Source organism: Archocentrus centrarchus, chromosome 8 (assembly GCF_007364275.1).
Source record: "Archocentrus centrarchus isolate MPI-CPG fArcCen1 chromosome 8, fArcCen1, whole genome shotgun sequence".
Classification (NCBI taxonomy): domain Eukaryota; kingdom Metazoa; phylum Chordata; class Actinopteri; order Cichliformes; family Cichlidae; genus Archocentrus; species Archocentrus centrarchus.
The window spans coordinates 9,184,279-9,196,220 of NC_044353.1; the positions used below are offsets into that span (position 1 = coordinate 9,184,279).

General features: G+C 40.9%; 1 protein-coding gene across 1 annotated transcript; it reads right to left on the minus strand.

Annotated features, from left to right (window-relative positions):
* Positions 1–395: 395 nt before the first annotated feature.
* Positions 396–11,568, minus strand: rtbdn (retbindin). The gene is made up of 6 exons (XM_030735592.1): positions 11,337–11,568; positions 10,284–10,445; positions 10,093–10,192; positions 9,071–9,199; positions 8,023–8,119; positions 396–1,833 (listed from the first exon to the last, which is right to left on the minus strand). The coding sequence occupies exons 2-6, from the start codon at positions 10,441–10,443 to the stop codon at positions 1,477–1,479; spliced, it is 843 nt and encodes a 280-aa protein (XP_030591452.1). The 5' UTR covers positions 10,444–10,445; positions 11,337–11,568; the 3' UTR covers positions 396–1,476.
* Positions 11,569–11,942: the final 374 nt, after the last annotated feature.

Genomic DNA, 11,942 nt, shown 5'->3' on the forward strand with positions numbered 1-11,942 from the left:
TGCTGCCCATTTTTATGTTTATCAACTTAAAAAAAAAAAAAAATAGGCATGAGGTGCCTGTTCTCAATTCCCAATGACCCAATAGTAATAGTTACCTGCACTCATGGAGAAGATATGTTCACCCAGGTCACCAGACCATCACAGGGTTAATACAAGTCTACATTTGTAAATATTAATGTTTATTATATATAGTTCTTTCTTTTTTCATATAGATACTTCCATTCTTTTCCTGGGGACTGGTAATCAGCACATTTGATTTATTGGATCTCTATTAAATACAAGAGTCACTGTAGTTGTGTATTCCTGCTGTTACCAGGAAGTATGTGAAAAGCTCAACTCCTGTCTAAAGTCAGCTAGAAACGGGAACCTGCAAACAGAAGCACTTGAAACATCAGAAGTGTTTAGAAACGTCCTTTATTGAGAATGAAAAGAAAAAGCACAGAAACACCCTTTTCAGCAAGCTTATGATAAATCAAACAAATCAGTTCTCCATTTTTTTTATTTTTTTTTATAAAACATTTACATCTAACAGTGCCCAATGGTAGAATCACATGACCTAATTATAAACCACCCACAGTACACTCGTGATATGTGATCGAACTACCAGAGCAACCTTATCTGGTATGAATGGCGCTCCTGCTGACTTCCTCCGATTCTGTTTCTGGAATACTGAACCTTCACTCGGGTCATCCTGATACCAGAACACTCGCTTTCAGGTCAGTTAACTGTGTTAGAAAAATCTAAGAGACATTCAAAATTATGATTAAAACTTGTGACACTCTCCACTATCATAAACTCCATGACAAGTAGACTGCACAACATGGTATCACAAGGGTAAGTAATGCATTTAACAAATGACTAAAGCACTGATTATAGTCAGCTAGACAGCTGAAATAAGTAGCTGGATGGTCGTATATTATGTTTTCAACACCGTCATGAAAAGTAGTACTTAAGGTTTGACATGTCTGACTCATGCAGAAGTGCTAATACTGCAGGGCTTTTACCATGTGCAAGACTTCACACATATTGTACTGTAATCCTGATTGATGTGTTACACTGCGCCATAAAATCAAATACCCACTAAAAAAATCTCACTGCTAGCGGGGCCATAAAAACATTCTGCAGCTATTATGGGATAGTATCAGTGTATTTATTATTGAGCCCTTTCAGAATTGAGGATTTCAGCTTTGAATATTCTTCTAAAATTCAGCTGTAAAATCTTTAATGGTATTTCTTTTAATCCTGGCTGTTCAGTCAAAAAATTGATGGGGTGTTCATGAGCTTTTCAGCGTCGCTTAAACCGGATCTTTTTTGAAAATCAAAGGGTTATTATTCCTGCGATGTGAAGATAATAATGAGAGCTTAGGTTTGTGTAGGATGTTTAGTTAGAAGAGCAAGGTTACAACTCCCAATCAAGGGATCAATTTTGTATATGATGATCTAGAACATTATCTCTAAGGTTGCATCTATCACCGTCTACAAACCGCTGCCGCTCCCATCCATGTCTTCCACCTCCACCGAGCGCTTCCGCAGCACAGAGTTTCCCTTCCTGCCATTCGTGGGCTGCACGGGCAGCTTGGTCTGGCAAGGGGCCCGATACTGAGGCAGGCCAGTCTTGGTGGTATCCAGCTCCTCCGGGTCATCCTGCTGGGCTCTGAGAGCAGCAATCACGTCTTTGTCCGAGGGGCTCAGAGTCAGGCAGCCACAGGGGTGACTGCCTTCACCCTCCTCTCCAATATCTCTGGCCTCTCCCACCTCCTCTGGCTCATCCTCGACCGTCATGAAGGCGTCACCCCAAAGGCTTTCGCAGAGATCCCTGCCATGCTGGTACATCTGTAGGTGTGGGTAACACAGTATTTACGTGAATTATTTTTATCCTCTGACAAAACGATCGCTCACCACTAAGATTTAGCTGTGGCTTTTAGTGCCAGCATTCAGAATTCAGCTTGGAAAGCAAATATTAGCAGCAAAATATACTTAAAGCATCAAAACAATGATTATTGTGGGTGTTAGATTACATCTTTCTCATTTCCCTCACACAAACCTCAGTATAGCTTTACATTAAATGGAACTGAAAGTAGGTACATTACAGCTCCACAACCGAAAACATCTGTGTGGACGTGCACAGCTTTTAATCTAAAAATTCAGTCCATGAAAAGGCAGAAAAATGTTAACTAGATACAAAAACAAAACTTAAGGCAATTATTTTTTTCTATTCACAGTTTTCTGAAATTATTAAATATTCAAATACAGCCTGATCTATCTACTAATGCCCAAATTAGCATAAATTTCCATAACAGAAATCTGAACACTGGGTAAAGCTTATTTATTCTTCATTTTGGTGGCACATTAGAGTCAAAGTGTCTTTTCAGTAGATGAGATTTTGGACACCTCTTTTAATTATGATGTAAATCAGAGACACATGGAAAAAAAATTCTGTGTAGTTTTAGGAATAAAAAGCTCTATAAATCAGAGTCTTTCAAAAGCTTCAGCATACAGACAGGAATAAAACTGCAGGATGGCAGTAAAACTCATAAACACTATACACTATACATAACTTTACCTCAGACCTGCAGGATTATTAATAACATATTAACATATTAAAACACATGGTGTTTCATACGTAGTCCAGCAGCACGTTTACGAGCAAGCAAAATTTCAGATTGTTGGATGTGATTGTTCAACGTGAAGGTTATTCATTGTGAATTCCACGATTTGCATGAAAGTGTAAAAGGCATCAATTGAGGCATCATTGCCTTACACCCCATCCTTCGCTGTGTAACATCAACATGCACTGACTTCTCCATCTCAGAGCAGCGCTGGCCTTGAACAAAGCACCTGTACCAGGTGTTAGAGGGGAACCGCAGGCACCGGGCAGCTGCTCTCACAGGCGGCTTTTGTCTGCCTCTCCTGCTCTCCTGTGTCACTTCACCTACAGCGGCCTTGAAAGCAAATCATAGCTATGTCCTTGAAAAGCTCGCATTCATATCTGAAAGAATTCATCTCCGTGCCATCTTTACAATTCTGACAAGCCTCACGGAGCAGAATGGAAAGATCTGCACTAATCGGAAAGTTCGCTTGCAGCACCTTTTGTGCTGCTGTCTGACAGGAAATTCATTACCGCGCTCTGTCTTTATAAAGTTATACTCGGAGGGAAAACTCTAGTTACTGCTGACATTAGCGAGATCGTTTCTGGAGCATGAAAAAAACTGTACTCCTCTCTAATAAGACACAAATGCGGATTAAAGGCGATACTGCGTAAGTAACACCCAATCACAATTCAACATTTAAGCTGTTTAGCTGTAAATGGTTTATGCCTACGAGCTTGGAAATAGTTAGGAGAGCAAATTAGTGAAGTTTCACTCACACACACACACGCGCACGCACGCACGCACACACACACACACACACACACACACTGCGCCTTTCTGTGTTTAAGCTCTTGTTCTCTCTCCCTAGTGACAGCCTCATAACCAGTCGTTAAGATGTGCTGCCAAGTAACCATCTCCTACTCTTGTATTTTTTCTCCCCCTCTTCTGCTTTTTGCTGCACTCACTGTTTGTACATCTCTCCCCCATTTCTGTGTAGCACACCCCCACCCTAACGTCTGCTTCCTTTCATCCCCCTGTCTGCTGGGGGATTAAGACTGAGTCACACAGAGTGCTCAGAGGAGAAAAAAGTAATATATTTACCGTGTTGGAAGGACAAACAGGATGATGGGTGTTTCTCGCCACTACTACGCTCTCTGTCTGACACTTAGGTCTTATCACAGCAACCCTATAATACAAACAAGGGTATATATACGCACACACGCACACACACACACACACACACACACACACACACACACACACACACACACACACACACACACACACACACACACACACACACACACACACACACACACACATACACACACACACCCTTCCTCAGGCAGACGTGGTTTGCTGCCAAGACTAATTCAGTATGAGCACAAGTGGCTTTAGATGACATGGTGTGATCAAATAAGTGAGATACAGAAATTTCCCGGGGCTTTGCACTGTCCTTTCCGCCGTTATTTAATGCTGCCCTTCTCCATCCAACACCGAGCACATTACACCTGGTGTGCAAAAGAAAACTATGGGAAGAAATATTTGAGGTCAAGATCAGAATACGGGAAAGGAGAGTTTTTATTTAGTTTTTTTTTTAATTAAACAAATACAAAATGAGCTCAGTTAATAAATATAGAGTATCTGAATGACTGGGGAAATGAAATTTTGAATAAAACAATCGGAATGTGTGATCAGATTTTCATGACATCCTATAATACGACGCCAGCTGCAAAGTATGTTATTTGATAAGGTAACACTAGATCACAGCCACCAAGCAGCACGCTGATTAATGAAAACAGGATAAATATGGAAATATGCAAGAAGAAGAAGTGGCTGGGTATTACAATTTTTTTCAAGAGTGACTTAGAATTAATATATTGTACTTAATGACTTTAGCTAGAAATAATGGGGACACAGGTTAGATGTAGCCATAAGACAGATAGTTTAATTTCCTTAAAATGACGATGAAACACCAGGTCAGATCTGTGTGACATTCAGAACTGATTTATTAAAATCTCTTTTGTAGAAGGGCAACTATGAGAAACAATAATTAAATTCCTCAAACAACATCATTTTTCTCTATATTTTCTACTTTTTTTGAGATGAAAGCTCTCAGCTGAGGAAGGTTCTTATTTTTCAGTGGCAGAGTGCTATTGATCGGAACAAAAGCTTTCAAGCATATCTAAAAAAAAAAAAATCCTAACTACAGTGTAGTTCTGGGGTATGCTCACTCTTGAATAAAGTGCTTTCTTGTTTCCCTATTTTTCAGGGTCACAAACTTTCAAAGCAATACTGTGAATGTGGGCTGCAATTTGTGCAATCATGAAAGGACTATTATTAAGCTTTTCTGGCCCTGTTTACATTCCCAGAAGCTTATTTTATAAGAACCTTTTCAATAGCGCAATTAAAGTATAAGTACTGCTTAATTATACTATAATTCATAACACAGGTCCTACTAAATTTATTACCATTTCTTTCCGTTTATCTGCTGTCCCGCTAAGCTTTCATTGGCATCTTTGAAATCTAAAATATTTTCCCCTATTCCTGCAGACCATCAGTTCATTGTGTTTTATCGACAGATGCTGTTGTTGTTGTTGTTGTTCAAGCTCAGATGTGGATGTTCTTTGTAGACATAACCTCATTCCCACTGCATCAGGAGCAGAAAAAAGTGTCTAATACTGAGATAAATCAGACCTTGGCTGGCAAATAATGTAACCAATGAGTACAAAAAGAGAGTGAGACAGCGAGCGTGCCAGAGGGATTTTCGCATGCAAAGGATGTGAGTGCTTATGCGCATTTTTAAAAGTATTCGCCTGTTTCTATGCAAAATGACTGCATTGTCTACTGCATTCAGCATTTTACAAATAACATCTTTATCGGTGTGCATTTAGTCCACAGACACTCACGTGCGCCAACATCGGGCGGGGTGGGGTTGTGAGATTTTTGTAGTGTGATGTCTGAGAGAGAGCATATGCTTGCAGCAGGACTGAGGTGAACTAAAGCGCAGAGGGTTCAGACTATAAAGTGTCCCACTGTGAAATCTCCCATCTCTGCTGGCTGAGGAGAAAACAAAAAGCGTTACCGTTTTGACCTCCAAAAATGGGAGGCAGGCACTTGTCTGCAGTCCCTCTGAGAGGGCTGGTTTGTTGAATGCACTGAATGCATATTCACGAGCTGTTTGAAACACTCTGTTTTGAGAGCTGCTTAAATTTATTGGAGTCTATTTTGCACCATTAGTGGTGCCCTACATTAAAATGGGCCAATAAAAGTGCACAAAGCACAAAATACACACAATGACAGAGACACACTCAAACACTCTGGACTTCTCTTTTTGCTTTTATTCTCTTTTCACAAATATGTAATTTCCAGTAATCATCTAATAGCCAGCAGACAGCCTTAACAGGCCCGATGGCTGTGGGTGTGTGCTCGCCTGCCATTGTGCTCCTCTCTCTCCCTGTGCTTGTTTGAGATAAATGGGAGTGAAAATCCCCCCCCCCCCATCATTCCTAGTACAGCATATGCCTGCCTGACATTGGCTAGTATACTCAGCCTAAGACATGAGGAGAGATGATTGGTCAGGGTCAGGGTAAGAATATGAGGGGAAGCCAATCAGAGGCAAGCTAGGGCACACCTGCGGCTTACCTACATTTGAGGTAGCCTAATATTCAGCTGAACAGATGGGCTTAAAAGTGCTCCCAGCTATCTGTTACCAGCACTCAGGAAATATTTGCTTCACTGCGTTTTAAAACACAACAATTTATTTTTAACAAACTTAAAAATAAATTTAACAAATTAAGTTTGTTAAAAAATGAACCAAACTCTGTCTGAAACACCATGTTAACCTCACCCTAAATACTCACACTCATGCATTAATACCACTAATATTTCCCTGCAGCCTCTTGACAATGAATCTCTGAATGAAACTGAATGACCTATGCAATAAACAACTGGCCCATATACTTGCAAAGTGAAAGAATAGATGTTTAATTTTCATGTGTAAATGGTCAAAGGGACAAGTAGTTCACTTAAAAGTGGATTGTGGATGCTCATATTAAATATGGACAAAGCTGCAGACATTAAGGTCAATGTATGTACAAGTTATCCCTGTAGGACAAAGGATCAGGCTTCACACTGCTCTAGTCTCTCGGTTTCTTGGAGTTTTTTCTACTCTTGGATCTGTATGACATCACAGAGAGGGGATATGTGAGCACATAAGGCCCACCCACCTGCTCTTTGAACTTCTGTTTATGAGAAACAGCCAATTAGAAGAAAGTTGGCTTGAAAAAGGTGTGTCCTTAAAGTGAGAAGAGCTAAAATGGCTTGTTTTAGACAGCAGATGGACTACGAGGCTTAAATAAATATTTTTATGAACTGTGAGTCCTGCAAAGCTACTCGAGTAGAGTCCAAAAATAAAATTAAAAAGTGAGCAAAACAGGCCCCTTTAAGAGTATATTTACTTCTTCATCACTGCACCGCTGGACAGAGTCTATAGATAGAGTGTCATTGAGTGTGAGGTGTAAGACATTTTGCTGCTGGCCTCAGCTGCACACCAGCACCCGTTTGTCACTCTCTTTCTTTTTCAATCACCCAGCTGGCCTCTGCCCACTGAAGCAGGGCCCAACCTTTTCACACTTCAGCCCTGGCGCAGTTAACCCCTCATTTAACCACAATCTCTCTCCACAACTAATGCGCCGTGGCACCGTTTCTGACCTTCTACCTGCATCAAAGACCTCAAATGACGAGCTTTGAGGTCACTCAGCGGGATTCAAACCTCTGACATTCCCTGTCAGAAAACCTTAGCTGTGCTTTGACTGGACTCTGCTTGCTAATAATAAAAAGCCTGTTTACAATTTTTTGTTTATCCCTGGCTAACTAGACCACCTAGGTGTTAATGCTGGTGTTAAGGCACCATCAATATGATGTCATGCAACGCTAGTAAGTTTATGTTAAGCAGGATTAAAGCTATCAGTTAAGCTGACCGTGATGAGAAGGTCTTTAGTTTTAAGGATGTTTAGTGATAAATGAGAGTCTTGGGTGAATAAAAAAGTGAGAAGGGCATTTATGTCTGATACTGTCCTATAATAAAGGAGATATGAAAATCCCTTTCATTTCTTGCCAGTTCAAAGTGAATTTTATTTATTAAATATTCCCTGCAATTAAAAACTAGCAGATTAATCAATTTTATTATCTATGTCCTATTAGTTGTCATGTGAACAAAGTGAAGAACTCGAAATATATTATAAATATATTGATGATTTTTCTGTATCACATTCAAATCTCTGTGAAAACACGATGCATTACTCTAACTTGACCGTAACTCTGACTCTGGAGCAGGATATGTGTTCACCATAAGTTAGTACCATAATCAAAAACTCTGGCTTTAGGCTCAACATATCTGGCTAACTTGTTAATCTTGTTCACAGCCTACCTGCTCATACTGCACACAGGTTCCGGTGCAGTTCTGTCCCCTGGGGTCTCTGGCCCAGTTACGGGCACATGTCAAGTCCATCCTGCAGGCATCAAACCTGAAGAAACAAATGTGAATTTTAGAAAATGCAAACATCAAACAATGATTCTGTTATTTGAATGCTTTCTCTTGAGATTGCTTTTTTAATTTGAGGTAGGTAAATTAAAAAAATAGTAAACATAATAGGCTGATTAACTTTGTTGCCAAGAGTAAGATGAAAAGATTAAATAGTCTTTCACTCTCATGCTAAATATAAAGTTACCAGCAGCCTGTTAGATAAACACGTTGTAAGCCCATTAATCAGTATGTTGTTTGTCTAATGCGCACAAAATCCAGTGCTAAAATGAGAAGTCGTGTTTTTATGAGCTATAAGGGGTTTTCAGGTTATATACAGACTCAGGGATCTATAACTTCTTGGAGTACCTGGAGTTTTAAATTTTGCATAGCTTGAGCTTAAGATGTGCTGGTAAGCTTTTTTTGTTTGTTTGTTTTATTTAAACAAAGACAATCTGGTTGTTTCCAATCTCTGTGCTAAGTTAAACTAAGAGGCTGCTAGTGGCATCAATCATCCCTTGGCAAAAAAACCCCAAAAAAAACAACAACAAGCATATCTTTCAAAATGTTCAAGTATTCTTTAACATCTACACATTATACAGTTGAGCCCTAGAACAAAGTTTTGGACTTAAGACCTTGAAAACCCCTCTTTAATACTTAACAAGTCTTCCATATATCATACAGCTTTCAAGTGTTGTCTCATTTTTGTTAACATAGCACCCATGAAATGAAACTGTTTGTGCTATGGGCCCCCCAGGTTCCTGTTGGGCTTTATGTGTTTATAACCTTTATAAGAAAAGAGGTTGATGCATGCAGCACTGTTTCATCTGTGTCATGCAGTTTTATTGGACACTCTATCTATCTAGCACAGTTTGCTGTTATCCAAGATAGGAATCCTTTCACTGACAGGGGATTTAGGCTTTAGTTTGTCTGGTAATGTGCTTGGCAGCCTCACCAATCACGGCAGAAGCTGTGGCAGAGAGGCACAGCCTGGATGTACGAGTGGCGCTGAGGATGAGGCCAGCGAGCAGCGTCAGGGGAGCAGCGGTAAAAACACGACACACGCTTCAGAAAGCTCTCACACCTGAGGAGACACAAGGAGCGATGTTTGTACTAACATGATGAGCAATGCGGTGTATAGTGAAGCCTGTGTTTAAACTCAGTCTAACCGGTCACAAGGCAGGTCAAGAAAACAAAGCTAAATAAAGATGTGGAGTACTAGCACTTGATTAGTATCATTGGTGCTGCTGATCCCCTAAGCATGTTTGCCCAGCTTTTGCTAATGCTACTTAAATGCTGCTTTCAATTTGACCTACTTGATCATGTGTTTGTTGTTGCCATCTGCAAACTGGTAGCCTCGTTGTCCAAGGCAGCGTTTGTTATTTCAGAAAGCGTGTACTTATTGCATCCACTGACACACTAAAATCCTGTACTAATTATATGTGCAGGCCCTTACTGTTAAAGTCAGATTAAACAGAGTAAATTAAGCATTAGGACAAGCATAAAGCCATCAAATGTGGCACAATCACACAACAGGAAACAAAAAAGCTAAATAAAAGCAACCACCGGTGACTTTGGCCAATGTATAGCAATAAAAACAACTTTAATATTGACTTATTGTATTTATTTTCTCTCAGCTTAAACAGCTGATGTTCACACTTGTCATTTCCAGCTGTGTTTCTGGCCACCTGATGAACTTAAGTCGAGTAGTGACTCTCTTTTAGCTCCATTTTTGGTCTCCACCAGTCATTAAACTGGTGATTTTTATGTTTATTTTTTTAAACAGCAGTCTGATGTGACTGAAAATACTGATAAGAGTGGGAAAGGTGGACTAAACTAGCAAATTACAACCATTAAAAGAAAAGGATGAGCTACAAGAACTGAGGAGAACAGCGGGATAAGTATGTGATCCAATATAAGAAAATATCTAAGGGTAATACACAGTGAGTGCAAACCAGAAGGATGGGTAAGGCTTACTCAGGGCTCAGGGACCCACACTTGTCCCAGGGTTCATTCTGGTTACTGGCAGAAGGAACGTGAGAGATGTCCTGGATTTGTTCTTCTGTGCAGCAGCTATCTGTCAGCAGCAAGAAGAAAAAACAACAGATTTAGTTTGAGATTATTATTTTAGTTTGATATTTACAGTCTACCATGATGAGATTACTCACCGTCAGCATACATTGAGCACTCCGTCAGGTTTGGCTCCGGGCTGGGCGTGGCCTTGTGGATGCCGTCTTGAAGACACACCCCCTCCGAGCGGGCTCCACCAATCAACACAGCCGCCAAAAATACGCATATTAATAGCAAAGGGGAAGAGGTGACCTCCATCTCTGTGGATACCAACAGGTGTAGAAAAGATAAAATATATATAGTCCAGAATCATTAGAAAAAGATGAAAACCGAACTAAAAGTAATGCACATACACCAAATAATAATAACAATAACATATGAGATAAAAAACAAACAAACAAACAAACAAAACCCTGTAATTTAATTAGTTTCATGCACCCACAGAGTCAATCATATGGCTGAGTTACAGAGATATCCAGTGCAGGCTGTTTAGCTCCATGTTGAGCTCTGCGTGTGGTGACCTAGTATAGACAGGGTGAGTCTAATTAGGTGGAACTGAGGCACCGCGCTGACATGGATGACATGCGTAGTCGTTTAATCTGACAAGCGGCTGGTCGATGTGTAGCCTACATAACACGAATTAAACAAATCTGTCGGACGTGGGCACATGACCCTGAACAGGTGGCCCCGACTTTACGCATGAGAGACCTATAGCGCAGAAGAAGGAGAAGGCTGAAAATGTAGAAAGGTTTCAAATAATTATTTATTCTCCTTGCAGTTTTTTGCCCTTTCAGTTACTAAGAAGGAAAAATATGTATAATATGTGGGAAGGCTTCGTGTAAAACTACGTATAAAAGTCTACGCAGATCATTTTTGACTGTTTCAAAAAGCTGTAACTCAAACGTTTGAAAAGCGCAGTTGTGGTTGGAGGGGCCGGGGCTGTCTGCGTTCATTAGTCAGTTTACAGACAGGACAAGACAAATCGGATCTGCTGCAAAAGATTCATCCAACATCACATGAACAGGTAGGCTAGAAGAGGTGTGACACTATGCATGGCTATATTGTCTTTCTTATTTTTACTTGAAGATTACGAAAGCCTGGTGGCGCTTAATCTGTCCGCACATTTCAGATCGCCATCTATTTGGTTTTACCTGTAGGTGGGAGTAAATGCAGCTCCGTCCGGATTAGTTTCCTCCGCTGGTTCACGGGGTCTCCTCGATGTTTTACTGTGGGTCCAACGGCCGTACTCGATGCTCGCTGCTCCGGTCTCCTCCTCTCTGTCTCTGCGTCTGTGTGCTGGCTCTGATCTCTGCTGCCCGGGGGCCACTGCTCGCCACTTTGCCACCGGTTTATATGAAGGACACTTCAGTCCCGTCCAGCAGGCAACTCCCCCCTCCCTGCTCTGCCCCATACTGGGAAGTCCTCTCTCTCTATCTCTCTCTCTCTCTATCCCCCTCCCTCCCTCGTTGCGCGCGCGCAACACACACACACACACACACACACACACACACACACACACACACACACACACACACACACACACACACACACAAACACACACACAGAAAAGACTGGACTCTCTCCTTGTTAATCTCCCAATAGGATGTTTACCAAATCCTCCTTGTTGTCAGCTTTCCTTCTACTCTTCCAAGTACTGCCGTAGTTGGAAACACTGAAAAATGAGATGTCATGAACATATGTAAGTGTTCTTGCCCTTCACTTTCACAGGCTCAATCACAGGTGGTGCTGAGTCACAC

What these genes read in the sequence shown, in the direction of transcription:
- rtbdn (XM_030735592.1), bottom strand. Translation starts at nt 10,443, where the DNA reads ATGGAGGTCACCTCTTCCCCTTTGCTATTAATATGCGTATTTTTGGCG. An exon ending in TGTGGGTCCCTGAGCCCTGA is followed by an intron (nt 9,200 to 10,092) that starts GTAAGCCTTACC and finishes GTGTCTCCTCAG; the next exon opens with GTGTGAGAGCTTTCTGAAGC. An exon ending in CACAGCTTCTGCCGTGATTG is followed by an intron (nt 8,120 to 9,070) that starts GTGAGGCTGCCA and finishes TTGTTTCTTCAG; the next exon opens with GTTTGATGCCTGCAGGATGG.